The sequence below is a fragment of the Dendrobates tinctorius genome, unplaced genomic scaffold, assembly GCF_039654945.1.
Source record: "Dendrobates tinctorius isolate UK_male_01 unplaced genomic scaffold, ASM3965494v1 ptg000070l, whole genome shotgun sequence".
Taxonomy (NCBI): domain Eukaryota; kingdom Metazoa; phylum Chordata; class Amphibia; order Anura; family Dendrobatidae; genus Dendrobates; species Dendrobates tinctorius.
Window position 1 is genome coordinate 60,073,099 of NW_027361738.1, and position 26,198 is coordinate 60,099,296.

At 48.5% G+C, this 26,198-nt stretch overlaps 1 protein-coding gene across 1 annotated transcript in view; it reads right to left on the reverse strand.

Annotated features, from left to right (window-relative positions):
* LOC141095881 (uncharacterized) overlaps positions 1–21,777 on the reverse strand; it is a 51,387-nt gene extending 29,610 nt beyond the window's left edge. The window contains exons 1-3 of the mRNA XM_073582255.1: positions 20,003–21,777; positions 19,306–19,414; positions 17,847–18,591 (exon numbers count right to left, since the gene is read on the reverse strand). Of these exons, the coding sequence (XP_073438356.1) occupies positions 17,847–18,591; positions 19,306–19,414; positions 20,003–21,584 (2,436 nt within the window). The 5' untranslated portion in view covers positions 21,585–21,777. The remainder of the gene's footprint in view (positions 1–17,846; positions 18,592–19,305; positions 19,415–20,002) is intronic.
* Positions 21,778–26,198: the final 4,421 nt, after the last annotated feature.

Here is a 26,198-nt window from a genome sequence, read left to right on the forward strand (position 1 = left end):
TGGCCGTGGAGTTTCAGCAGGGAGAGGACTGGGGGATTCAGCAGGGAGAGGACGTGGGGATTCGGTGTCTGCTGCGGCCACCAGTGACCCGGCATCCCCCACTTTTACCAGGCAACAGTCCTTCGTGCGCAGCTTTGTAGGACCTCGCCGTACCCCACTGCTGCGAGACGAACAAATTGAAGCCATTGTCGGATGGATGGCAGCTAACACATCCACTTCAATGACTTCCGCATCCTCCCAAGGCCAGAGCACTGAAGAGCAACCATCTGTCTCTTCACCACCTGCCAAATTGCCCAGGCAGTCTGAGAGCCCTGGACAGGAGCCATCTCAATCTTTACTTCTGTTCTCAGAATCTGTTGGCTTGGAAAGAGGTGGCCAGCCAAGCAGCATTCTAGAGCGTGAAGAAGAGGGAGTATGCAGTGATGCGCAACTGCTTTGTCCCTCTGAATCTGAAGAGGCGGGTAGGCCAGTGCCTATTGTCAGCACACCTCAGTGCTCATCTGATGATGATGAGACTCAGTTGCCAATTTCTGGTGCGTACGGTGCTGGCGAGACAACCCAGGACCAGCCGGTGCTTGAAGAGGGGAGTGGAGATGATGAGGTCCTTGACCCATCATGGCGTCAGCCACAGGAAGGTGGTGGGAGCAGCTCTGAGGAAGAGATTCCCCGAACGGCCAAAAGAGGAGGGAGAGGGCGGGGGCAGACTTGGTTGCCTGTAGCCTCCACTTTGGCACCCGTGAGGAGCAATCCTCTTCCAAAACAGAAAACGGGCGCTCCCAGGACTTGCAGTGCGTGGTCTTTTTTTGACACAGTTGCAGATGACATTTGCTTTGTCAAATGCAAGCTGTGTCATCAGAAAGTTAAACGAGGGAAAAATGTGAGCAACCTCAATACCACAAATATGTGGAAACATGTGCGTACCAAGCACGAGGTGGAGTTACACAGACACACTGAAGATGTAGGCCAACCTTCAGCAGCACCTACCACCTCTTCAGCTCGTGTTGGGGCCTCTTCCTCCAGCTCACACACAGCTGGTTCGGCCTCCTCACTGGAACGCCATGGAAGAACCTCTGCCACTGTTGTCCAGAGACCCAGTGAAATTCCACCCACTGAACCACGTTCTCAGTCATCAGCACACTCCCAGGCCACTCACCAGCAATCGGTAGCACAGGCATGGGAGAAAAAGCGCCCATACTCGGCAAACCATCCCCGAGCACTGGCTCTGAATGCCGGCATTGCCAAACTACTGGCCCTTGAGATGCTGTCATTCAGGCTGGTGGAGACTGACACCTTCTGGAACTTGATGTCATTGGCAGTTCCACAATACAATGTGCCCAGCCGCTTTTATTTCAGCAGGCAAGCCGTCCCTGCCCTGCAAAAGCATGTGGAGGGAAAAATTAAAAATGCGCTACTAAACGCCGTCAGTAGCAAGGTCCACCTGACCACCGATGCGTGGACCAGTAGCCATGGACAGGGACGATACCTTTCCCTCACTGCCCATTAGGTCAATGTTGTGGAGCTGGGTACAGATCTGGAGAGTGGCTCTGTACGTATTCTGCCAACTCCAAGGATTGCAGGAATGCAGTCTGTACATATTGAGTCCTCCTCCTACTCTAGTTCCTCGGAATCAGCACTGCATGAGCCTGTTAGGCCAGATATGAGCACAGGTGTGGCCAAACGTCAACAGGCCGTCCTTAAATTAATTTCTTTGGGGAATCGGAGCCACACAGCACAGGAGCTCTGGAATGCCATCAAGCAGGAGAGCGATGTGTGGTTTGTGCCAGCGAATCTCCAGCCAGGTTTGGTAGTGAGTGACAATGGCCGAAATCTAGTGGCAGCTCTGGGCCTAGGCAACCTCACTCACATACCATGTCTGGCACACGTGCTCAATTTGGTCGTGCAGAGCTTTCTAAGGGACTATCTGGATCTTGATGCACTGCTGCACAAGGTTCGCCTAGAGTGTGCTCATTTGCGGCGTTCCAGCATGGCAAGATCGCGCATTGCATCTCTAACGCCGATTCCGCCTGCCAGAACATCGCATCATATGTGACCTCCCCACCAGGTGGAATTCAATGTTACATATGTTGGAGCGGTTGTGTGAGCAGCAGGCAGCAGTAATGGAGTACCAGCTGCATCAGGCGCAAACAAGTCGCACTGTGCGCCGGACACACGTCACCACCATTGAGTGGGCCACTATGAGGGACATCTGCCAAGTTTTGGGTGCCTTCGATGACTCCACGCGGATGGCCAGTGCAGATGATGAACTAGTCAGCATGACTGTCCCCCTTCTCTGTCTGCTTCAAGAAACCTTACAAGCACTAAGTGAGGAGGTTTTTGAAGAGGTCGAGGATGAGGAGTCAGAAATGCCATCTGCTTCTGGCAAGTCTGCGCAATGTGCCTCCACACAAAGGCCCAGGCAGGGGACACTTAGTGAGGAGGATGACGAGGAGTCAATGGAGGAGGAGGAACACATCTCTCCAGAGGAGGGCGGTACACAAGGCTCTAGTAGTCAGTGTGTACAGCGAGGGTGGGGTGATGCTGAGCAGGCTGAGATGCTGCCTCAAGCTGGGGACAGCGTTTCCGGTCCAGTTGGCAGTCTGCAGCACATGGTTGATTTCATGCTGCAGTGCTTGTTAAATGACCGCCGCATCGCCAACATTCTCCACACGGCTGATTATTGGGTGTACACCCTCCTAGATCCTCGCTACCGGGACAACTTACAAAGCCTCATACCACAGTTGAACCGGGAGCGAAAAATGCGGGAGTACCAAGAAACACTTGTGCAGGCCATCATGCTCTCCATTCCCCCCGCAAGTGTTGCTGGTAGTGCTTTTCAAAGCAGCCATGTGGGTAGAGGCAGTGAAGGAAGCTCTGCACAAAGAGGTAGCAGAGGCAGTGCCGCAGGACAAGGCAAGGCCAGTATGGCCCAAATGTGGAAAAGTTTTGTGGGACCACCACAAACGGCTACACCATCACAGACGGCTCCAGTCAGCAGGAGGCAACGTTTCCGTCAGATGGTGACAGACTACTTGTCTTGCCCTGTTAGCGTACTCCCAGACGGCTCTTCCCCGTTCAAGTATTGGGTCTCTAAGCTGGAAACATGGCCAGAGCTTAGCCAGTATGCATTGGAGGTACTGGCTTGCCCTGCTGCCAGTGTATTATCAGAACGTGTCTTTAGTGCTGCAGATGGTGTGGTAACAGACCGTCGCACACGACTATCCGCCAATAATGTTGACCGGCTTACTTTTCTGAAAATGAACAAAGCCTGGATCTCACCTGAATTTACCAGTCCTCTTCCAGAATAAATAATTGGCTGGCAACAGGATCCAGGTCTCCTGTTGTGTTCATGTTTCTATGACCTGAACTTTATTTCCTGGGCTACAGCAACGCCCGTTGTTGCTCAGAAGTGCTGTCCACACAGATAAAACACTCGCTCATGTGTAAGTGGGGTTCGGTAACGTCAGCTGATCCCCTGCTGTGTGTATGGCAAAGTGTCCTGCTCCCTCCACAGTCAAACAACCTCAGATTTACACCTGGCTCCAAGTAGGCCTCGGCCTACTACCTGATTTTCCCTGGGCTCCGACACTGCCAGTTGTTGCTCAGAAGTGCTGTCCACACAGAAAAAAACACTCGTTCATGTGAAAGTGGGGGTCGGTAACATCAGCTGATCCCCTGCTGTGTGGAGGGCAAAGTGCTGCTGCCTCCAAATTGTAACTACTTCAGATTTAAACATTCTCTGATTTGGCCTCTGTCTCCACTCTGTCTCTAGTATTTCCCCTGACCTCCAGCACCGCCAGTTCCTGCTCACAGTTGCCGTCCGCGCATTCCACACTTGTTCCTGTGTTCCTGGTGTTCTGTTACGTGAGCAGATCCCCCAATGTGTGTCCGGCACTGTCTCCTGCGCTGTCCACCTTCCCACTGCAAGCGGTGGGAATGTGGACAGAGCAGGAGACAGTGTCAGACACACATCAGGGCATCTGCTGACATTACAGAACCCCAGTAACACAGGAACACGTGTGGATTGGGCAGACGGCTACTGTACGCATAAACTGGCGGTGTTGGTGGTCACGTGAAATCCTGGAAACAGAGTGGAGACAGATGCCTAATTGGAGCACGTTGACAGTCTGTTGTAGCCTACAAACAATCTGAAACTACCACCAAGTAGGCCTCGGCCTTCACCATGATTGTCCCTGGGTTCCAACAACGCCAGTTGGTGCTCAGAAGTGCTGTCCGCACAGACAAAACACTCGCTCATGTGTAAGTGGGGTTGAGTAACGTCAGCTGATCCCCTGCTGTGTGTATGGCAAACTCTCCTGCTCCCTCCACAGTCAAACAACCTCAGATTTACACCTGGCTCCGAGTAGGCTTCGGCCTACTACCTGATTTTCCCAGGGCTCCGACAACGCCAGTTGGTGCTCAGAAGTGCTGTCCGCACAGACAAAACACTCGCTCATGTGTAAGTGGGGTTCGGTAACGTCAGCTGATCCCCTGCTGTGTGTATGGCAAAGTGTCCTGCTCCCTCCACAGTCAAACAACCTCAGATTTACACCTGGCTCCAAGTAGGCCTCGGCCTACTACCTGATTTTCCCTGGGCTCCGACAACGCCAGTTGGTGCTCAGAAGTGCTGTCCGCACAGACAAAACCCTTGCTCATGTGTAAGTGGGGTTCGGTAACGTCTGCTGATCCCCTGCTGTGTGTACGGCAAACTGTCCTGCTGCCTCCAAATTCAAACAATGTCTTATCTTAAACTGCCTTCAAGTAGGCCTCAGCCTACAAAATGACTATCCCTGGGCTCCAACATCGTCAGTTGTTGCTCGGAAGTGCTGTCCACACAGAAAAAAACACTCGTTCATGTGAAAGTGGGGTTCGGTAACGTCAGCTGATCCCCTGCTGTGTGGAGGGCAAACTGCTGCTGCCTCCAAATTGTAACTATTTCAGATTTAAACATTCTCTGATTTGGCCTCTGTCTTCACTCTGTCTCTAGTATTTCCCATGACCTCCAACACCGCCAGTTCCTGCTCACAGTTGCCGTCCACGCATTCCACACGTGTTCCTGTGTTCCTGGTGTTCTGTTACGTGAGCAGATCCCCCAATGTGTGTCCGGCACTGTCTCCTGCGCTGTCCACCTTCCCACTGCAAGCGGTGGGAATGTGGACAGAGCAGGAGACATTGGCAGACACACATCAGGGGATCTGCTGACATTACAGAACCCCAGTAACACATGTGGATTGGGCAGACGGCTACTGTACGCATAAACTGGCGGTGTTGGTGGTGACGTGAAATCCTGGAAACAGAGTGGAGACAGATGCCTAACTGGAGCACATTTTCAGTCTGTTGTAGCCTACAAACAATCTAAAACTACCACCAAGTAGGCCTTGGCCTACACCATGATTGTCCCTGTGCTCCAACAACGCCAGTTGGTGCTCGGAAGTGCTGTCCACACAGAAAAAAACACTTGTTCATGTGAAAGTGGGGTTCGGTAACGTCAACTGATCCCCTGCTGTGTGTATGGCAAAGTGTCCTGCTCCCTCCAAACTCAAAGTACCTCAGATTTACACCTGGCTCCCAGTAGGCCTCGGCCTACTACCTGATTTTCCCTGGGCTCCAACAACGCCAGTTAGTGCTCGGCAGTGTCTTTGGCACGGGTACTCCCTGTTGCCCAGCCTGGTTCCAGCACGCCAGCTGTTTCCGGGTAGTGTCAAGGTCACTATGCCACCAATCCGTTGTCCTGTCGTCTTGCGGCCGGGTTAGCCGACTCTACGGTGCCTGCAGTTTAGGTGACTCCTATGTGGGCTGTGGGAACTTGCACTGAAGGCTGGATCCATAGTGCCAATGGGACAAGGACCCCCTGTAGGACTGTGGGTTTCGGTAACTGCGGCCGGCTTGCGGCCTGGCTACTTTGCTTTGGATGGGTCCCTTCTGCTACCCACCCGGGTTCCAGCATTGTCAGCTGGTTCTCGCCAGAGCCTTTGGCCTAGGTGCCTCCATCTCGGTATCCGAAGGTCCAGCACCGTCAGCTGGTCCTTGGTAGTGCTTTCTAGCACAGGTACCTCCTGCCTAGTAACCGTGGTCCAGCACCGTCAGCTGTTCCTCGGTAGTGCCATTGGCTCTTGTAGCTTTTGCTACCCATCTGGGTTCCAGCACCGTCAGCTGGTTCTCGTCAGTGTCTTTGGCACGGGTACTCCCTGTTGCCCAGCCTGTTTTCAGCATGCCTGCTGTTTCCGGGTAGTGTCAAGGTCACTATGCCACCAATCCGTTGTCCTGTCGTCTTGCGGCCGGGTTAGCCGACTCTACGGTGCCTGCAGTTTAGGTGACTCCTATGTGGGCTGTGGGAACTGGCACTGAAGGCTGGATCCGTAGTGCCAATGGGACATGGACCCCCTGTAGGACTGTGGGTTTCGGTAACTGCGGCCGGCTTGCGGCCTGGCTACTTTGCTTTGGATGGGTACCTTCTGCTACCCACCCGGGTTCCAGCACTGTCAGCTGGTTCTCACCAGAGCCTTTGGCCTAGGTGCCTCCATCTTGGTATCCGAAGTCCAGCACCGTCAGCTGGTCCTTGGTAGTGCTTTTTAGCACAGGTACCTTCTGCTTAGTAACCATGGTCCAGCACCGTCAGTTGGTCCTCGGTAGTGCCATTGGCTCTTGTTCCTTCTGCTACCCATCCAGGTTCCAGCACTGTCTGCTGGTTCTCGCCAGAGCCTTTGGCCTAGGTGCCTCCATCTCGGCATCCGAGGTCCAGCACTGTCAGCTGGTCCTTGGTAGTGCTTTTTAGCACAGGTACCTTCTGCTTAGTAACCGTGGTCCAGCACCATCAGTTGGTCCTCGGTAGTGCCATTGGCTCTTGTTCCTTCTGCTACCCATCCGGGTGCCAGCACTGTCTGCTGGTTCTCGCCAGAGCCTTTGGCCTAGGTGCCTCCATCTCGGTATCCGAGGTCCAGCAACGTCAGCTGGTCCTTGGTAGTGCTTTTTAGCACAGGTACCTTCTGCTTAGTAACCGTGGTCCAGCACCATCAGTTGGTCCTCGGTAGTGCCATTGGCTCTTGTTCCTTCTGCTACCCATCCGGGTGCCAGCACTGTCAGCTGGTTCTCGCCAGAGCCTTTGGCCTAGGTGCCTCCATCTCGGTATCCGAGGTCCAGCACCGTCAGCTGGTCCTTGGTAGTGCTTTTTAGCACAGGTACCTTCTGCTTAGTAACCGTGGTCTAGCACCGTCAGTTGGTCCTCGGTAGTGCCATTGGCTATTGTTCCTTCTGCTGCCACTACGGGTTCCAGTACTGTCAGCTGGTTCTCGCCAGTTTCTCACCTTCTTGTACCTTCTGCTACATTTCCAAGATCAAGCTTTTTGAAATTGTCTTTGGTAATCCTTATTGATCTCCATGACGACGACCCTGATGACGACGACCCTGAAGACCACACCAAAGAAGACCAGAAATATGACCCTAAATAATAAGATCAAGAGGACAAAGAACATGAAGACAACCACCAAGATACAGAACAAAAGACAGAAGAACAAGAAGCAGAAGAAGCAAAAGCAGAAGAACATTAAGCATAAGACTAAAAATCAGCATAGAAGAAATCAAAATTATAAGCAGAAGAAGACTAAGCAGTAAATGGGGGTGAGTCCGTTCCTCCTCGTGGTGCCCCTGGAAAATGCCTGCTGCTGCAGGCCAAACTGAACGCGGACAAATCCTGTTGTAAATCTTTTGTGACAGGCAGAACTGTCATGTCGGACGCTGTTCACACCACAGCATCCGGCAGGCAGAGGTAGTTCCACCTCCAGCCACTATAGCCTCAGTGGCGCCGGCCTGATCTTCAGGCTCTCGGGGGTTAATCCTGCTGGAGACCAGGTTGGATGGTTAGTCACGCCCACGGTCTTTAAATAGTCATGCTGGCCTATGGGCGTCGCCGATTATAGCTTGTGTTTCATACCAAGTGGTTCCGGTCTGGAGTGGAGGTGTTCAAGAGAGAGAGATTCATATCTGGTGTCGTATGATCCGTCGTTATCCTTTCTCCTTCCCATATTTGTGTTTAGTTGTGCCCTGTTCACATTACTGTTTATTCCTGTGTGTGTGCGGCGCAGTGCAGTTTAAGTTCTCCCTGTCTGTCATTATTTGTGTGGGAGCTTTGGTGGTGACTTCTCACTGGGTGGAGGGTGGAGGGTTAAGTGCAGGGCTGAGCAGGAGATAAGGAAAGGTCGGAGGCTCAGGCATTTGCACCTTCAGCAAAAACCCTGGGTTGAGGGTCAGACAGGGTTTCCCCTAGTAAAGGGACACCACAGGGGCCCCGGGTATTTCAGCCTTAGTTGAACTAAGCCCCCGTGACATTATAATCGGCCCACATTTTTTCAGGAGTCCATGGATCCATTAGATTCCATAACCCGCCAGTTAGCGGCGCTGTCCATACAGGTCTCCGAGTTGAATGGGGCAGTTCAGCAGCAGGGCCTGGTAGTAGCAAAGGTGCAAACGGCATCTGCAGGTATCGGTGCAGAGCCGAAGTTTCCGCTGCCAGAACGATTTTCAGGCGATCGCAGCAAATTTGTCGTATTTCGGGAGGCCTGCAAATTATACTTCCGCATGCGGCCAATATCCTCAGGTAATGAGGCCCAGCGAGTAGGGCTGGTGTTGTCATTACTGAGTGGTGACCCCCAAGCATGGGCATTTTCCTTACCACCTGACTCTGCTACATTTAATTCGGTCGATAATGTTTTTTCTGCCCTCGGGCTCATTTACGATGACCCTGACCGACTGGCTCTAGCGGAATCTAAAATCCGCGCCCTCCGCCAGGGGGAGCGCTTGGCAGAAGACTATTGTTCGGAATTTCGCCGCTGGGCTGTAGACACACAGTGGAATGACCCAGCACTGCGGAGCCAGTTTATTCATGGGGTATCAGGGAGGGTGAAACAAGCCCTCCTGATGTATGAGACTCCGGCATCATTGGAGTCTGCCATGAGTTTGGTGATACGTATTGATCGCCGTTTTCATCAGGGGGCACAGGAGACGCTACCTCTGGGGGAAAACAGAGGTGCAGGTGTGGTTGAAGTAGATGAGTCCCCTGAACCTATGCAGATTGCTGGCGTGGCACAGGTTCAGCCTCGCGCTCCGGGAGTCCGGAAGTCCGGAGCATGTTTCTACTGTGGTAAAGGAGGTCATTATGTTAACGTTTGCCCGGTACTACCTAAGAGGGTCACACCGGCGGAAAACTGTTAAGCTCAGAGGGTATGGAGGAGACCCAACTGAGCGTATGCATATCCTCCATGATGGTATCTCAATGTATGCTCCCTGCCAAGGTTATTGTCGCCGGCAGAGAGCTACCTATATCAGTGTTTGTGGATAGCGGTTCCGCCACCAATCTCATAGATGAGGAGTTTGCACACACCGCCGGGTTTAAGATTGAAAAACTTCCTCACCCCATACAGGTGGTGACCATTAATGCTGTTCCCCTCCCTCAAGGGGAGATTACTGAGTTTGTGGCAGAGGTGAAACTCCACATTGGGGTCCTACATTCTGAGTCGGTTACATGTAGGGTCCTCCGTAATCTCCCAGCTCAAATGGTCCTGGGTTTTCCATGGCTGTCCAGGCACAACCCGGTAATTGATTGGAAAACTCAGGACATAGTACAATGGAGTGGTTTCTGCCAAGACAATTGCTTGGCCACATGTGTGTCCGCCGTGACGCCCAGCCTGCCGGAGGCTTTGCAGGATTTCGCGGATGTTTTCTCTGAGAAGGGTTGCTCAGAACTGCCTCCACATAGAGCCTATGACTGTGCTATTAGGTTAAAACCCGGGGCCAAATTACCTAAGGCCAGGATGTTTAATATTTCTGGTCCTGAGAGACAAGCTCTGAAAGACTACATCGCGGAGAGTCTGAGCAAAGGTCACATCCGGCCTTCGTCCTCGCCTGTAGCCGTGGGGTTTTTCTTCATTAAGAAGAAAGATGGGGGGTTACGCCCGTGTCTGGATTTCCGAGAGTTAAACCAGATTACTATCCGTGATCCCTACCCAATGCCGTTGATCCCGGATTTGTTCAACCAGGTAGCGGGGGCAAAATGGTTTTCCAAGCTGGACCTCAGGGGGGCGTATAACCTCATAAGGGTCCGTCAGGGGGATGAGTGGAAGACGGCGTTTAACACTATTGAGGGTCATTTTGAGAGTCTGGTTATGCCGTTTGGGTTGACCACCGCGCCTGCCGTTTTCCAACATTTTATTAATGATGTCTTTGCTCATGTCCTGGGGAGATTTGTGATTGTATACCTGGATGATATCCTCATTTATTCTAGCGATCGGGACACTCATTTGCAGCATGTTAGGCAGGTGTTACAGTTGCTCCGGGAGAACCAGCTCTATGCTAAGCTGGAAAAATGTTTATTTTTTGTCCAGGAGTTGCCCTTTTTGGGATATATTGTGTCCGCAGCTGGTTTTAAAATGGACACCGCTAAGGTGCAAGCGGTGTTGCAATGGGAGAGGCCGGAGAGTCTGAAAGCACTCCAGCGGTTCCTTGGGTTTGCGAATTATTATAGGAAATTTATAAAACACTTTTCGACTGTCGCCAAACCGCTCACGGACATGACAAAAAAGGGTGCCGATCTGGCGAACTGGCCTGAGGTGGCTATACGTGCATTTGAGCGTCTGAAGAATAGTTTTGCTTCAGCCCCCATTCTGGTGCAACCAGACGTGTCTAAACCTTTTGTGGTAGAGGTTGATGCGTCGGAGGTGGGAGTGGGGGCAGTACTGTCTCAAGGCTCGTCCTTGAGCGAGATGCATCCATGCGCCTACTTCTCCAAGAAGTTGTCGCCGGCCGAACGGAATTATGATATCGGCAACAGGGAGTTGTTGGCCATCAAACTGGCTTTTGAGGAATGGCGACACTTCTTGGAGGGGGCGGCTCACCAGGTCACAGTTATCACCGACCATAAGAATCTGCTCTACCTGGAGTCGGCCAAGCGTCTGTCTCCTAGGCAGGCTCGCTGGGCATTGTTTTTTACTCGTTTCAATTTTCTTGTGACGTACCGTCCCGGGGCTATAAACACCAAGGCGGATGCTTTGTCTAGGTGTTTTCCGGGGGGAGAACCTCGGGAAGAGCCGGTACCCATCCTCCAGAAAGGGGTAGTGGTCTCGGCTCTCACGACTGAGGTAGAGGCGGAGATTGCCGAGGCCCAAGAGGAGGTACCACCAGGACTTCCCGCCAACAAATCATTTGTACCCCTGCATCTTCGGCCTAAGGTGTTGAAGGAACACCACGATTCGGTACTGGCTGGTCACCCAGGGGTGAAGGGCACCTTAGAGCTGGTATCGCGTCGTTTCTGGTGGCCCAAAATCCGGCAGGACGTGGTCTCGTACGTGGCAGCTTGCATCACGTGCGCTAGGGCTAAGTCACCCCGAACCCGTCCTGCTGGCACGCTACAGCCTCTGGGGGTACCCAATAGGCCATGGACAGAAATCTCCATGGATTTTATCACTGACTTGCCAGCCTCGGCAGGGAACACGGTCATCCTGGTGGTGGTTGACCGTTTTTCAAAGATGGCGCATTTTGTGGCGTTGTCCTCTTTGCCCAATGCTAAGACGTTGGCTCAGGTATTTGTGAAGGAGGTGGTCAGACTCCACGGAGTACCGTCTGACATAGTATCTGATAGGGGTACGCAATTTGTGGCGAGGTTTTGGAAAGCTTTTTGCTCAAGGTTGGGGATCAAGTTGTCACATTCATCGGCGTTTCATCCACAGTCTAATGGACAAACTGAGCGCATGAACCAAAATCTAGAACAGTATTTACGATGCTTTGTGTCCGACAACCAGGAGGAGTGGTCTACTTTCCTTCCTCTGGCCGAATTCGCATTAAATAATCACCGCCAAGAGTCATCAGGAGAGTCTCCATTCTTTTGTGTGTACGGTCAACATCCTCAGTTTTGTACCTTACGTCAGGGTGACTCCGGGGGTGTCCCGGAGGAGGATCAGCTAGGAGCCCAATTGTCATCAGTCTGGAGGCGGGTGAAACAGCGTTTGTTGAGCATGAGTGCCAGGTACAAACGGGTGGCTGACAGTAGACGCGTGCCAGGTCCGGACCTGTGTGTGGGTGAATGGGTGTGGTTAGCTACGAAGAACATAAAACTCAAAATCCCTTCTTTAAAACTGGGTCCAAGGTTTATTGGGCCTTTTAGGATTTCTGCCATCATTAACCCAGTAGCTTATCGGTTGGAACTTCCCGCGGTGTACAAGATACACAACGTGTTTCACAGGGCTTTATTGAAAAAGGTGGTAGGCTTGGTGGACACGACGCCGATGCCACCTCCAGTCATGGTGGATGGCGAGTTAGAGTTCGAGGTCGCCAAGGTAGTGGACTCTCGAGTAGTACGCCGTACTCTTCAGTATTTGGTGCACTGGCGGGGGTATGGTCCAGAGGAGAGGTCTTGGGTTCCAGCCTCAGACATACATGCGGATCGGCTGGTCAGTTCTTTTCACCGTCGTCATCCGGACAAGCCGGGTCCTATGAGTCTTGAGGGCCCTGGGGTCCCTCGTAGAAGACGGGGTACTGTCATGTCGGACGCTGTTCACACCACAGCATCCGGCAGGCAGAGGTAGTTCCACCTCCAGCCACTATAGCCTCAGTGGCGCCGGCCTGATCTTCAGGCTCTCGGGGGTTAATCCTGCTGGAGACCAGGTTGGATGGTTAGTCACGCCCACGGTCTTTAAATAGTCATGCTGGCCTATGGGCGTCGCCGATTATAGCTTGTGTTTCATACCAAGTGGTTCCGGTCTGGAGTGGAGGTGTTCAAGAGAGAGAGATTCATATCTGGTGTCGTATGATCCGTCGTTATCCTTTCTCCTTCCCATATTTGTGTTTAGTTGTGCCCTGTTCACATTACTGTTTATTCCTGTGTGTGTGCGGCGCAGTGCAGTTTAAGTTCTCCCTGTCTGTCATTATTTGTGTGGGAGCTTTGGTGGTGACTTCTCACTGGGTGGAGGGTGGAGGGTTAAGTGCAGGGCTGAGCAGGAGATAAGGAAAGGTCGGAGGCTCAGGCATTTGCACCTTCAGCAAAAACCCTGGGTTGAGGGTCAGACAGGGTTTCCCCTAGTAAAGGGACACCACAGGGGCCCCGGGTATTTCAGCCTTAGTTGAACTAAGCCCCCGTGACAAGAACGTAAGGTGTAATCTTATAACTTTTATAGATAAGTACTACAGGAATGCCTGTCACCATAAGAAAATGAAGAAAAAGAAGAATAGGAAGATGAAGAAATAGCATATGAAAATTAATAATAGCTGAATAAGAAGACTATGAAGAATGGAAAAAAAAAATGGGAAGAAAAAGAAGAAGATGAATAAGGTGAAGAAAAAGTTGATGAAAAAAATGCTACTGCTGCGGATCATGAAGGAGAAAGTGTGGGAGAAGTACAAAAGAAGGAGAAGAGCATGGAAGTTGTGAAACATACATATCTGACAAAATATAAAAAAGTTAACATAGTCAATATCTTTTTAACTCCGAACGTCTTGAAAAAAAAAATTGGAATTAATGCTATGCCATGTGATTTGAATAAACCACTATGCCTTTAATGTCTCCTCCACCTCCCACAATTCATACTACATGATTCTTATTTGTTTTCAATTACGTAGAATTAGCCAACAAGGAAATAAAGGGCTTTTTTAAATTCCGATACCGGAAGTCCCATTGACTTGAATGGGACTTCCGGTATCGGAATCGGCGATACCCGATATTTTTTTTCGTATCGGGCGATACCATCCGGTACGATATTTTTGGGTATCGAACGGTATCGCTCAACACTAACCAACACAAATATAAATCTGAAAATTGTGTTGTGCATTTGTAATTTGTATTCAGCCCCCTGAGTCAATACTTTGTAGGATCACCTTTCACTGCAATTAATGAGCCAAGTCTTTTTGAGTTCTGTATTTTTCGGACTATAAGACGCACTGGACCATAAGACGCACCTAGGTTTTATAGGAAAAAGAAGGAAAAAAAATTAAAGCAAAAAATGTGGTCAATTATGTACCTAATATCCCCTATCCTGGTATACAGATGTGGCCAAAAGTATTGATACCCCTGCAGTTCTGTCAGATAATACTCAGTTTCTTCCTGAAAATGATTGCAAACACAAATTCTTTGGTATTATTATCTTCATTTAATTTGTCTTAAATGAAAAAACACAAAAAGAATTGTCCTAAAGCCAAATTGGATATAATTCCACACCAAACATAAAAAGAGGGTGGACAAAAGTATTGGCACTGTTCGAAAAATCATGTGATGCTTCTCTAATTTGTGTAATTAACAGCACCTGTAACTTACCTGTGGCACCTAACAGGTGTTGGCAATAACTAAATCACTCTTGCAGCCAGTTGACATGGATTAAAGTTGACTCAACCTCTGTCCTGTGTCCTTGTGTGTACCACATTAAGAATGGAGAAAAGAAAGAAGACCAAAGAACTGTCTGAGGACTTGAGAAACCAAATTGTGAGGAGGCATGAGCAATCTCAAGGCTACAAGTCCATCTCCAAAGACCTGAATGTTCCTGTGTCTACCGTGCGCAGTGTCATCAAGAAGTTTAAAGCCCATGGCACTGTGGCTAACCTCCCTAGATGTGGATGGAAAAGAAAAATTGACAAGAGATTTCAATGCAAGATTGTGCGGATGTTGGATAAAGAACCTCGACTAACATCCAAACAAATGTATACAAAAAAAAAGGGGAAATAAATACTTAACAGCAGTTATACGTACTTACTTAAAAATGAAGTTGATGTAGAATGTTCTGTGTAAGTTGAGATGTCTACATGGTAAGTAGTTTGCAGGTTATCTGATGGTAGAGATCTCGTTTTTGATAGCTGCTGATGCTATTGGAACAATGATATATTAAGGTACCAATAAAACATACAAAAGGTCACACCACTCCTTGCATGTCCACCATACTCACTGGTTGTATCTTAACGTTTATATTCTCTTCGGGGTGTTCCCTTTATGGTGGATCAATTGATACAATACTAAATATGAAGAGAATTTCAATTACTAACAGTGACCACAACCTTGATATTCAGTCCCAGTTCCTGGGGTACATATGCACTTACTTGTGCTAGATTTGTTATGCTACCCAGGTGTAAATCCTGATAGACTCTCTATAATGGTCTTTGTTGGCTTTATTTAGAGCCGGTGCAGGGACGATATCCACTGTTGAAAAAAATGACAAAGTGCTGGGTAAGGAGGGATCCACTAAACCCACAAATAGTGCTAGTGTTCCAGTAGCCAGTTAGTCCTGGTAGGACTTCTATGCACTTACTTCTGGTAATTGCTCTGTCGCAGTCTGGCTCCTTACCCAGCACTTTGTCATTTTTTTCAACAGTGGATATTGTCCCTGCACTGGCTCTAAATAAAGCCAACAAAGACCATTATAGAGAGTCTATCAGGATTTACACCTGGGTAGCATAACAAATCTAACACAAGTAAGTGCATAGAAGTCCTATTAGGACTAACTGATTATTGGAACGCTAGCATAATTAGGGTGTCTAGTGGATCCCTCCTTACACTGCATCGCTTATCACTCTATCAGCAGATGCTGCCTCAGCCAGACTGCAACAGAGCAATTACCAGAAGTAAGTGCATAGAAGTCCTACCAGGACTAACTGGCTACTGGAACACTAGCACTATTTGTGGGTTTAGTGGATCCCTCCTTACCCAGCACTTTGTCATTTTTTTCAACAGTGGATATCGTCCCTGCACCGGCTCTAAATAAAGCCAACAAAGACCATTATAGAGAGTCTATCAGGATTTACACCTGGGTAGCATAACAAATCTAGCACAAGTAAGTGCATATGTACCCCAGGAACTGGGACTGAATATCAAGGTTGTGGTCACTGTTAGTAATTGAAATTCTCTTCATATTTAGTATTGTATCAATTGATCCACCATAAAGGGAACACCCCGAAGAGAATATAAACGTTAAGATACAACCAGTGAGTATGGTGGACATGCAAGGAGTGGTGTGACCCTTTGTATGTTTTATTGGTACCTTAATATATCATTGTTCCAATAGCATCAGCAGCTATCAAAAACGAGATCTCTACCATCAGATAACCTGCAAACTACTTACCACGTAGACATCTCAACTTACACAGAATATTCTACATCAACTTCATTTTTAAGTAAGTACGTATAACTGCTGTTAAGTATTTATTTCCCCTTTTTTTTTTTTTTGTATACATCTGCTCAGCATAGCGCGGTGAATCACACAAATATACGGTTCGCTCAGACTTTATAACAGGAGCAGACACAGTCCTGTCTCTTCACCAGCTGCATCTGAGTTTTTTGGATAGGTAGCGCCCGTGTTACTGTACCGTAATTATTTAACATCCAAACAAGTTCAAGCTGCCCTTAAGTCCAAGGGTACAACAGTGTCAACCCGTACTATCCGTCGGCATCTGAATGAAAAGGGACTGTATGGTAGGAGACCCAGGAAGACCCCACTTCTTACCCCGAGACATAAAAAAGCCAGGCTGGAGTTTGCCAAAACTTACCTGAAAAAGCCTAAAACGTTTTGGAAGAATGTTCTCTGGTCAGATGAGACAAAAGTAGAGCTTTTTGGGCAAAGGCATCAACATAGAGTTGTCATGTGGTATACAGTCTATCTAGAGTCTAACGCATGGGTATAATAAGACACATGAGACATAAGCTTCTTAAGCATTTCTTGTATTACTCCATACAAGTAGTGCAGTAGCAGGATAGTTGCAGAGTTAGGCAAACAACCAACGATATTCAGAGTCTATTACTTTCCTGTCAGAAGTAGCTGGCAAGCAGAAGGGTTCTGTGTCCACAAATGGTTCCAAGCAGAGGAGATCCAGGCTTCACAGACCAAGTCACAAACTGGGAATAGAGCTGATTCAGGAGCACAGGTGAATCAGCTGGAGCTGATTAAAAGGACAATTGGCAGGAAACAGGGCAGGGACAACATAGCTGAGTACTCCATGTTATTTGAGGGCAAAGTCACTGCACATGCCAGGAAACAAGATGGCCAACGACAAGCTGAGGACTCCATATTGGTTGAGGGCAAAAGTCAATGCACAGTCCAGGAAACAAGATGGCCGACACACTAAATGCGAAGATAACGGATCTAGCATAAAAGTCCGAAAACATTACATTACTCCCCCCTTAAGGACAGCCTCCGGATGGCCCCAGTCCAGGCTTTCCCGGGTACCTCTGATGGAACTGGCGGAGTAAACGAGGCGCATGGAGATTGGAGGCTGGTTCCCACGAGTTGTCCTCAGAAGAATAGCCTTGCCACTGTACCAGGTATTGCACCCCGTCTCTACGCAACCTGGAGTCCAGGATCCTTTCCACGACAAACTCCTCCTGGCCATCGATGAGGACCGGAGCAGGAGGGGAAGAACGACCAGGGAAAGAATTGGGAGTTGCAGCCTTCAGTAGAGAAACATGAAACACAGGGTGAATCCTCATAGATCTCGGCAGTTGAAGGCGACAGGCAACGTTACTGACAAGCTTAGTAATCTTATAAGGCCCGATGTACTTATGACCCAATTTGGATGATGGTACTCTCATCTTAAGGTTCTTAGTTGACAGCCAAACCAAATCTCCTACCTTGAAGGTTGGTGCAGGTTTACGAAACCTATCTGCCGATTTTTTTATACCTGTCCTGAGCGGATTCCAGATTCCTCTTAAGTAGATCAAGGTTCTGTTGTAGAGATGTGATTCTGTCAGCTACAGCTGGGAGAGGTGTGTCTATGGGAAATCGAGGAAGGATGTTAGGATGATAACCCAAATTGGCATAAAAGGGTGACAGCTTAGTGGAAGCGCTCTGCGAATTGTTGTAAGAGAATTCAGCCAGTGGGAGCAAATCCACCCAGTCATCTTGTAGGTGGCAGATGAAACAGCGGAGATACTGTTCTAAGGTCTGGTTAGTCCGCTCAGTCTGTCCATTTGTCTGCGGATGAAAGGCAGAAGATAGATTAACTTTGATGTTTAACGCAGCACAGAAGTGCTGCCAAAACTTTGAAGTGAATTGCACCCCTCGATCAGATACAACCTCATCCGGTACGCCATGCAGACGAAACACATTTTGGATGATCAAGTCCGATGTGTGTTTCGCAGTGGGTAAACCCACACACGGAATAAAATGGGCTGCCTTTGTTAACCGATCCACCACCACTAGAACTGTGTTCTTCCCTTGAGAGGTTGGCAGCTCCACAATGAAGTCCATTGATATGGATCCCCATGGACGGGTGGGAATGGGTAGGGGTTGTAAAAGACCTGTAGGCGACGAACGTGGAGTCTTGCATCTAGCACAGACTTCACAAGAAGTGACATAATCCAGAACGTCTCTTCTGTACGTGGGCCACCAAAAGAAGCGAGACAGGAATTCTTGAGTCTTCAGAACTCCTCTATGCCCCGCTATTTTAGAATCGTGGACGAGTTGCAGTACTTTCCCTCTGGCCGCTTCAGGAATATACAGGCGTTGCCCCTGAATCCACACACCATTCTTATATACAAGACTTACTTCACTAGATGGTTGTGCCAACCAGGGATCCGTATGGTATGCTTCCTTGATATCGTTAAGCAAGTCTTGATTATGGATCACCCCCAGGAACCTGGAATCAGAGATAACAGTCTTATGAAACGTGAGTGGGATAGTTTCATCTGAGTAGAGTCTAGACAACGCATCGGCCTTTCCATTACGCGATCCTGGTCTATAAGAGATAACAAAACTGAATTGGTTTAAGAAAAGACTCCAACGAGCCTGGCGAGGAGTCAAACACTTAGCCGATCTGATAAACTCGAGATTGTGGTGGTCAGTCAAGACGATTATCTGCTGTGCAGCTCCCTGAAGGTGGTGTCTCCATTCTTTGAAGGCTGCGATGATGGCCAACAATTCTCTATTACCCACGTCATAGTTTCGTTCTGCAGGAGACAACCGCCGAGAAAAGAAAGCACAGGGATGTAAGACTTCTTTCTCGCCTGTCCTCTGGGAGAGGATAGCTCCAATGGCACTGTCTGAGGCATCCACCTCTATTATGAAGGCACGTTCAGGGTTAGGATGCACCAGAATAGGTGCCGTGGTGAATTTCTGTTTCAGGCGGGAAAATGCTTCTTGAGCCTGGGGGGTCCAGGTAAAAGCAGAGTTCTTGCGGGTAAGCCGTGTGATGGGAGACACTACCTCAGAAAAGTTCCTGATAAAACGCCTATAAAAATTAGCAAACCCTATAAAGCGCTGGACCTCCTTTACATTCTTGGGGACCGGCCAGTCTTTAATGGCTTGGATCTTACTCTCATCCATACTAATTCCTCGTGACGTCATTACATACCCCAGAAATTGGATCTTCGTCCGATGGAATTCGCACTTTTCTAGTTTGATATACAGATGGTTTTGTCGAAGGCGTTCTAAGACCATCTTCACATGTCTGTGATGTTCCTCTGTGGAGTTAGAAAAAATCAAGATATCATCCAAATAAATTACAATGAATGTATCCAGGAGATCTCTAAAAATGTCATTCACCAAATGTTGGAAAGTTGCTGGGGCATTACATAAACCGAATGGCATTACCAGGTATTCAAAGTGTCCGTAGCGTGACCTGAAAGCAGTCTTCCATTCATCCCCAGGTCTAATGCGGACCAAGTTATAGGCCCCACGGAGATCCAACTTAGTAAAGAGCTTTGCATGCCGTACTCTCTCCAATAATTCCGGAATCAAAGGTAGTGGGTAACGGTTTCTGATCGTGATCTTATTGAGCTCCCGATAATCTATGCAGGGCCTAAGAGATCCGTCTTTCTTCTTCACAAAGAAGATTGGTGCACCAGCGGGAGATGAAGAATGGCGTATGAAGCCCTTGGCTAGCTGTTCATCTATATAGTCCTTTAGCGCCTTTAGCTCTGGCCCTGCCAAAGGGTAAATCTTGCCAAACGGTATCCCTGCACCTGGTAATAGGTCTATTGGACAGTCATATGGACGGTGAGGGGGTAGTAGGTCTGCGTTCTTTTTGTCGCACACATCAGCATACTCACGGTATATTGCTGGTAGCTCTGAGACTGATGGTGGTCCCTTAGGGATGGAGCAGACTGAAGCTTCTGGACTTATCTGTGTCTTCGGAAAGTGCAGTTCTTTAGTCTCCCAATTAATCGTAGGATTCTGAGCCTGCAGCCAAGGCAGTCCTAGAATAATAGGGAAATGAGGAGAAGAGATGAGCATAAAGGACAGACTCTCTTGATGGTCATTACCCATGAGGACCTTCAGGGGTTCTGTCTCCTGGTCCACTGGTCCCGAGTTTAACAGTGAGCCATCCATGGTCTCCATCTGTACAGGAGTAGCCTTCTTTACTGAATGTACGTTATGTCTCTGGGCAAAGGAGATGTCCATAAAATTGCCGCTTGCCCCTGAATCAATCATAGCGGAGGTAGATACCCAAACGGAGTGAACCCTGAGTTTGAGGGGAATGAAGCAATGAGAATTGTTGTTCTTGCAGCTCAGCTGGGAAACCGCTGAGAGGACCGGAAAAACTGCTGCAGTAACACCTGCATCGGGCTCAGAGATAACGGAGTTCAAGTCCGAGTAATCAATGTCTGTATCTTCTACTCCCTCTGGGGTCTGTAGTGCGGACCTGACAGAACCCCTCTCACAGCACTCGCAGTGTATGATGGCTGCAGTTGTCTTACGAGAACGACTGGGGCAGTTGATGATGAAATGTCCTGACTTACCGCAATAGAAACACAGATTTTCCTTTAGTCGCTGTTCCTTACGTGCATCACTGACCCGTCTCTGTAAAGAGTCCACCTGCATAGGCTCGGGTTTTGGTTCTCGTATAATCCTGCTCAAGGACTCCTTGGCTGGAGAGGGAGAGAATAAATGATTAGAGTGCCTTAGCTCCGACCACCTCTCCTGTCTGCGTTCAGTAAGCCGAGCATCGATCCGAATACAGTAGTTGATAAAATCTCCTAATGCTGTAGGTGGGTCGACACGAGCAAGTTCGTCCTTAATTACAGAGGATAATCCTCTCCGAAAAACCGATCTTTTAGCGGAGCTATCCCAAGTGGTGTCGAGGGCCCATCTCCGGAAATCCAGAGCATATTCTGCTACTGAGCGCTTACCTTGGCTTAAAGTCAACATAGCTGATTCCGCTGTAGCACCGCGGTTCGGATCATCGAATGCCTTCCCCATAGCTGAAATGAAAGCATCAAGGTTATTTAGACAGTCGTCGTCAGTCTCAATTAGAGGGTTTGCCCATGCGAGAGCTTTGTTGGAGAGTAGCATAATTATTGTTAATACTTTAGATCGCTCAGTAAGGAACTGAGGCGCATGAGCCGCAAAGAATAGTTTGCATTGATTAATGAATCCTCTGAATCTTTCCCGTTCACCGCCAAAGCGGAATGGTGGTAGCTTGGGGATTCCCATTGCCGGGGTGGAAGTTTGGGTTTGGACTTGTCGCTCCAGAACCTCAATCCGGGTTCGTAAGTCCTGAGTGGTTTGTCCGAACACCTGTAGATTATGATCACTCCGATCCCGCAGACTTGCAAAGCTGTCCTTTACTGCCTGTAGATCGGCAAGGATTGAATTGGTTACTTCGCACAGATGTTTAATAGAGTCCTCCATATTCCCCGAAGATGTATGGCAGAGAGGCTGGAAAGAAAGAAAAGGAGCACAATAGTGTTTACCTGTGGTAACACTCCTGACTTAAAAGAAGGGAATGTGCTCACCTGGAAAGGTTGTGAGAAGCCACAACCACTATCACATATATCGATATCTTGGATCCACAGCCTGCAGCGGCTCCCCAACGGCAAAGATCCAAAAAAATAAAAAAATAAAAAATAAAAAATAAAAAAAAATCTCTATACAGGTTGCAGCGGTGTCTCAGACCCAGCAGACTCTATCATGGCTCCTGAATCTGTCATGTGGTATACAGTCTATCTAGAGTCTAACGCATGGGTATAATAAGACACATGAGACATAAGCTTCTTAAGCATTTCTTGTATTACTCCATACAAGTAGTGCAGTAGCAGGATAGTTGCAGAGTTAGGCAAACAACCAACGATATTCAGAGTCTATTACTTTCCTGTCAGAAGTAGCTGGCAAGCAGAAGGGTTCTGTGTCCACAAATGGTTCCAAGCAGAGGAGATCCAGGCTTCACAGACCAAGTCACAAACTGGGAATAGAGCTGATTCAGGAGCACAGGTGAATCAGCTGGAGCTGATTAAAAGGACAATTGGCAGGAAACAGGGCAGGGACAACATAGCTGAGTACTCCATGTTATTTGAGGGCAAAGTCACTGCACATGCCAGGAAACAAGATGGCCAACGACAAGCTGAGGACTCCATATTGGTTGAGGGCAAAAGTCAATGCACAGTCCAGGAAACAAGATGGCCGACACACTAAATGCGAAGATAACGGATCTAGCATAAAAGTCCGAAAACATTACAAGAGTTTACAGGAGAAAAAAAGAGGCATTCAAAGAAAAGAACACGGTCCCTACAGTTAAACATGGCAGAGGTTCCCTGATGTTTTGGGGTTGCTTTGCTGCCTCTGTCACTGGACTGCTTGACCGAGTGCATGGCTTATGAAGTCTGAAGACTACCAACAAATTTTTCAGCATACTGTAGGGCCCAGTGTGAGAAAGCTGGGTCTCCCTCAGAGGTCATGGGTCTTCCAGCAGGACAATGACCCAAAACACACTTCAAAAAGCACTATAAAATGGTTTGAGAGAAAGCACTGGAGACTTCTAAGGTGGCCAGCAATGAGTCCAGACCTGAATCCCATAGAACACCTGTGGAGAGATCTAAAAATGGCAGTTTGGAGAAGGCACCCTTCAAATATCAGGGACCTGGAGCAGTTTGCCAAAGAAGAATGGTCTAAAATTCCAGCAGAGCATTGTAAGAAACTCATCGATGGTTACCGGAAGCGGTTGGTCGCAGTTATTTTGGCTAAAGGTTGTGCAACCAAGTATTAGGCTGAGGGTGCCAATACTTTTGTCTGGCCCATTTTTGGAGTTTTGTGTGAAATGATCAATGTTTTGCTTTTTGCTTCATTCTCGTTTGTGTTTTTTCATTTAAGACAAATTAAATGAAGATAATAATACCAAAGAATTTGTGTTTGCAATCATTTTCAGGAAGAAACTGAGTATTATCTGACTGAATTGCAGGGGTGTCAATACTTTTGGCCACAACTGTATATGATCCCCTCATCCCCATCCTGATACACATGGCCCCCTCATCCCTATCCTGGTGTGCATGACCCCCTTATCCCTATCCTGGTTAGCATGGCCCTCATCCCTATCCCAGTAGGAATGGTCCCCTTTATCCCCATCCTGGTATGTATGGCCTCCTCATCCCTATTCTGGTATTTCCATCTCGTCTTAGTGTGCATGGCCCCATCCCAGTCCTGGTATGCATGGCCCCATCCTTATCCTGTTACGATTGGCCCCCATCCCCATGTAAGGGGGTCAGGGCTTAGCCTCTTTAAATGTTCCTGCTGCTATGTACATTTACCTGTATATGATTTGTGGTGTAGTGACCACTATGTCCGCTAGGGGGCGCTGTGTGGGTGTCCCATGACGGGCCTACAGGCATATCCATTGTGGTAATGGGTATAGGATGCTGAATGACCGCTATGTATCCCAAGGTAGGTGGCCTTGAGATGCAGGCTCGAGTATTGATCAGCAGAGGTACTGCTGATGTTTCCGTTACAATGTGTCAGGGAAGCCTGTGTGTGGATGTGTGTAATAGGACCTTTAGTGAGGTAATAGCCATGTGATTACCTGTGGGTGTGGTTATGGACCATATAAGGTACCTGAGGTCTGGTCACATGGGAGAGAGAGTGCATGGATCAGATTGGGCCATGTGGAAGGTCCCGGCAGGCCTAGGTGGAGGAAGGTGGGCCACCTTCCTGAAGACCACGTGCTGAGGCTGCTGACCCGGTGAGGCCTATGTATGCTGGCTGTATGTGAGGAGGGATAAGCCTCCTGTGTTTTGCTGAGGCTTCAGGACTGAGCCTGAAGTAATGGACATTTTTATGTTCTTTTCTGCCTAAGCTAGAGGCTGTTTTTGGTGATATGCTGATTTGTGGTTTATGACGCAAATAAACCACATGAACTTTAAAGGAACCTGCCTCTTGACTGTCTCCTGCTGTACCTGAGCGAGTCGAATCCCTACAGATTGTAATATATTGCATTGTGTCGTATTTCCATATCTTTGTACTACAGTATATGTAAGATAGGGACAGTGCAGTTAGGAAAAGGGCCTCTAGATGGGGGCACTGAGTACACTGCATAGGAAGGTTTAGTTGTAGGACAGTTAGAGGTTAATACTAGGAGGGATAACTGGGGAATAAGGTAGTGAGACTTCCTGGATATAGTCCGTCAGGGGCAGACCCCTGTGTGTCCTCAGGTGGCCTCTGGCCTGGGCTGCTCAGCTATCATGTAACAATAGAAGCAGAAGCCCAGCCATCCAAGGAAAGAAATGGGAGTATAAAGAAAGAAGAGAATAGTTAAGAGCACAGTATATGCAGCAACATAGTGACGAAGTTACAGAAGAAGTTTGGCTACAGAAGAAGTTAGAGTGGGCCACTGTGAAAGTGCGTGGGCAGGATACCCATTGAAGGGGTGGATGACCCAATAGTATTTCTGTGTCTGGGCTGAAGACAGTTCCAGGGAGATATATTGAAGTGGCATTTTCTCCGGGCTCCTCGTCCCGTTATATTTTTGTGGCCTATTCCTGTGGAGCAGAAGAAGTTAGGGAAAGACGAAGAAAATGCATTGCTGATACTGTGACAAGTGTACTGGAAGTATTATGGATGTGCTGTGTCCTGAAGAAAATAAATCCATATTATTTAAAGTTGCTTTGGATTCTGCCTCCTGTCTTTTGAGCAAAAGGAAGAACGGAGGACACAGCAGGGAAGAAGAGGCTGACAGCACTGTGAGTATGGATTGTGCTGACATGACTACAACCCGGTTGCTGTTTTACACTCGTCCTGGTATGATTGGCCCCATCCCAGTCCTGGTATGATTGGCCTCCATCCCTGCCCTGGTATGATTGACCCCCACCCCCATCCACATCCTGGTATTCATGGCCCCATCAGAAACCATTAAAAAACCATACCATTACACTTACCTTCCCGGCTCTCACTCACAGCGTCTTTCTCGTTTGCCAGCAGCTGCTTTATGCTTGTAAGCAGCGCATAGCAGGGACGTCATGTAAGCAGAGAACAGTGTAAGACTGTGTAAGCAAAGAACAGTAAGTATTCATTGCTCTTCAGTACTGCACACAGTGTCAGATGGAGCCTTCCTGCAGCTGCCGGCGGTCATGTGTGCCGCTACTTGGGAGTGAAACAAGGTGAATATTCATTTCTCTTTAGCAGCGAGCACAGGAATTAGGTGCAGCAACTGCCGGCTCCTGCCTCTGTGACCTGCTGCTCTGCCGATTCCATTCCCCCACCTCCCCACGACAGCCAGAGCCAGTACATCCGGACTATAAGATGCACTCCCCATTTTCCTCCACTTTTTTGGAGGAAAAAAGTGCCTCACAGTCCGAAAAATTACTTTATGTCTCTACCAGCTTTGCGCATCTAGAGGCTGAAATGTTTTCCCATTCTTCTTTACAAACCAGCTTTAGCTCAGTGAGATTAGATGGAGACATCTGCGAACAGCAATTTTCAAATTTTGCCACAGATTCTCAAAGGAATTTAGGTCTGGACTGTGACTGGACCATTCACACACATGAATATGATTTGATGTAAACCATCTATTGTAGCTCTGGCAGTATGTTTAGGGTCATTGTCCTGCTTGAAGCTGAACCTATGCCCCAGTCTCAAGAGTTATGCAGCCTCCAGCAGGTTTTCCTCCAGGATTGCCTTGTATTTATCGTCATCCATCTTCCCATCTACTCTGACCAGATTCACTGCTCCTGCTGGAGAAAAGCATCCCCACAACAGGATGCTGCCACCACTTTGTTTGACAGTGGGGATGGTGTTTTCAGGGGGATGTGCACTGTTAGTTTTCTGCCACACATAGTGTTTTGCATTAAGCTCAATAAGTTCTACTTTGGTCTCATCTGAACAGAGCATCTTCTTCCACATGCTAGCTGTGTTTCTTACGTGGCTTTTTGCAACCTGCAAATGGGAGTTCTTTTTGGTTTGCTTTCAAAAATTTCTTTCTTCTTGCCAGGCCTCCATAAAGGCCAGGTTTGTGGAGTACATGACTAACAGTTGTCCAGTAGA